This window comes from Acyrthosiphon pisum, chromosome X (genome assembly GCF_005508785.2).
Source record: "Acyrthosiphon pisum isolate AL4f chromosome X, pea_aphid_22Mar2018_4r6ur, whole genome shotgun sequence".
Taxonomy (NCBI): Eukaryota; Metazoa; Arthropoda; class Insecta; order Hemiptera; family Aphididae; genus Acyrthosiphon; species Acyrthosiphon pisum.
The window spans coordinates 40,436,458-40,438,446 of record NC_042493.1 but is presented as its reverse complement, the minus strand read 5'-3'; the positions used below and the strand labels follow the sequence as shown (position 1 = coordinate 40,438,446).

Sequence of the window (1,989 nt, the reverse complement as noted above, 5' to 3'; positions counted from 1 at the left end):
TTTTGATAAAGGTAGATAAAGTCATGAGGAATCTTGTATTACATATTCAAATCTTAGTTTTAAAAAGAAAAGTTTTTATGAATTCTCAACTCAAAATAATTTGCTAATTTTCGTGATTTTTCCGTATTTTATCAAGATTTGAACTCTCCGGGTTAGGTATCCCGGGTTAAAATTTGGATAAAATTAGATATTTCAACAATGAATAAACTGGCAATTTTATTACGTTATATTTTAAATTATTGTAAATTAAACAATACTATAATAATACAATCTATTATAATAATAATAATTCTTTATTAATAGAATAAATTTTAAATTCCAAATATTCTGAGAAGTACAGTGATTGTAATGCAAAAGTACACGTTAATTTGTTTGTTTTTAAACGATATAAAACAAAGTAGGTATATATTATAATATTGAAACATGAGTCTATTAAAGTATCTAAATAGTTTACAGAATTAAAATAAAGTAATAATAATTATTATTATTATAGGTGAAATTTTAATAACTTTATGTAGTTTAATTATTTTTATACTAGGTATCTATCAACTGGGATGACGTTTACTGCGTTACATTTTGAATTTAAAATAGGTAAAAGTACTGTTGGTGAAATGGTGCGAGAAACTTGTGCTGCAATATGGAACACGTTGCAAAAGGAAGAAATGCCTGAACCAACTACTGAACATTGGTTGGAAATATCAAATACATTTTATACAAAAACCAATTTTCCCAACTGTCTTGGTGCTGTAGATGGGAAACATATTCGTATACAAAATCCAAAAAACACAGGCTCACTCTTTTTTAACTACAAACAATATTTTTCAATCATTTTAATGGCAGTAGTTGATGCCAATTTGAGTTTTATTTACATTGATGTAGGATCTTACGGTAAAGAATCAGATTCTAATATTTTTAAGGAAAGTTCTTTTGGAAAAAAGTTGTATTCAAATGCCCTTAATATTCCTGGTCCTATACGTTTACTTAGTTCGCAAGGTTCACCACAGCCTTATGTTTTTGTTGGTGATGAGGCATTTGTCCTTCACACAAATTTATTAAGGCCGTATCCACAACGAGGACTCAACGACGAACGTAGAATTTTTAATTACCGTTTGTCTAGAGCTAGACGCACTGTAGAATGTGCTTTTGGAGTACTTGCCAACAAATGGCGAGTATTACATAGGTACTACTATTTTAGTATGTCCCGAATTTGTCGACGATATAGTAAAATCCTGTTGTGTCTTACATAACTTTGTCCGAAAAAGAGATGGATATAATTTTGAAGATATGGAAAGTGAATGCAACGACATCGAGGTAAGAGGAACGGGTTCTTGGTCCAATGGGATTGAAATACGAGAAACGTATGCGGAATATTTTGTACATGAAGGTGCGTGCCATTTCAAAATCGCGTACTTTAATCTAGTACGCTATATAGTTAGTATTTTTATTTACTGTTAATTTTAATTTCGGTTGTTCGTTGTTACTTTTACTTTTATGTATAATTTACAATTTTGATTAAATAAGCGCACTAGGTAATTATTACTAAATAATTCAACTGCTCAATATTCGTTGTTATTTTAAATAATTAATTAAATGACCAAAATACTTTAATATCATTAATCATTATAATACGTACCATGTGAAGAAAAATAAAACAAATGCTAATACATATTTTATTTGTGTGAATTTTTTTTTTATTTAAGTTGTAGTTACGTGAGTATAATAATACAATAGTACAATATGCATTATTATAATAAATAAGGCAAGAACGCATGCAATACGCAGGTCGGTAGTAATTTGTGGGACATCTGTGTTAAATATTTAAATGTATAAAAACTTATATTAAAATAATAATTACCATATTCGTCTTTTTGGGTGTCCAAAAGTTCACACCAGTTTCCAATGTACATGTATTCTGCTACGTTACGCCAACATGTATTTTTTACATTTTTGTCCATGTAATCTTTGCTCGCTATATCCCATAGGCAAGGA

The 1,989-nt window shown here is 28.9% G+C and overlaps 1 protein-coding gene across 1 annotated transcript; it reads left to right on the top strand.

Annotated features, from left to right (window-relative positions):
- The first annotated feature begins 554 nt into the window (after positions 1–554).
- On the top strand, positions 555–1,714 carry LOC103309075 (protein ANTAGONIST OF LIKE HETEROCHROMATIN PROTEIN 1-like). Its single transcript, XM_008183645.1, has 3 exons — positions 555–1,180; positions 1,263–1,384; positions 1,701–1,714. Exons 1-3 carry the CDS (start codon positions 555–557, stop codon positions 1,712–1,714), a joined length of 762 nt encoding a protein of 253 aa, XP_008181867.1.
- The last annotated feature ends 275 nt before the right edge of the window (positions 1,715–1,989 follow it).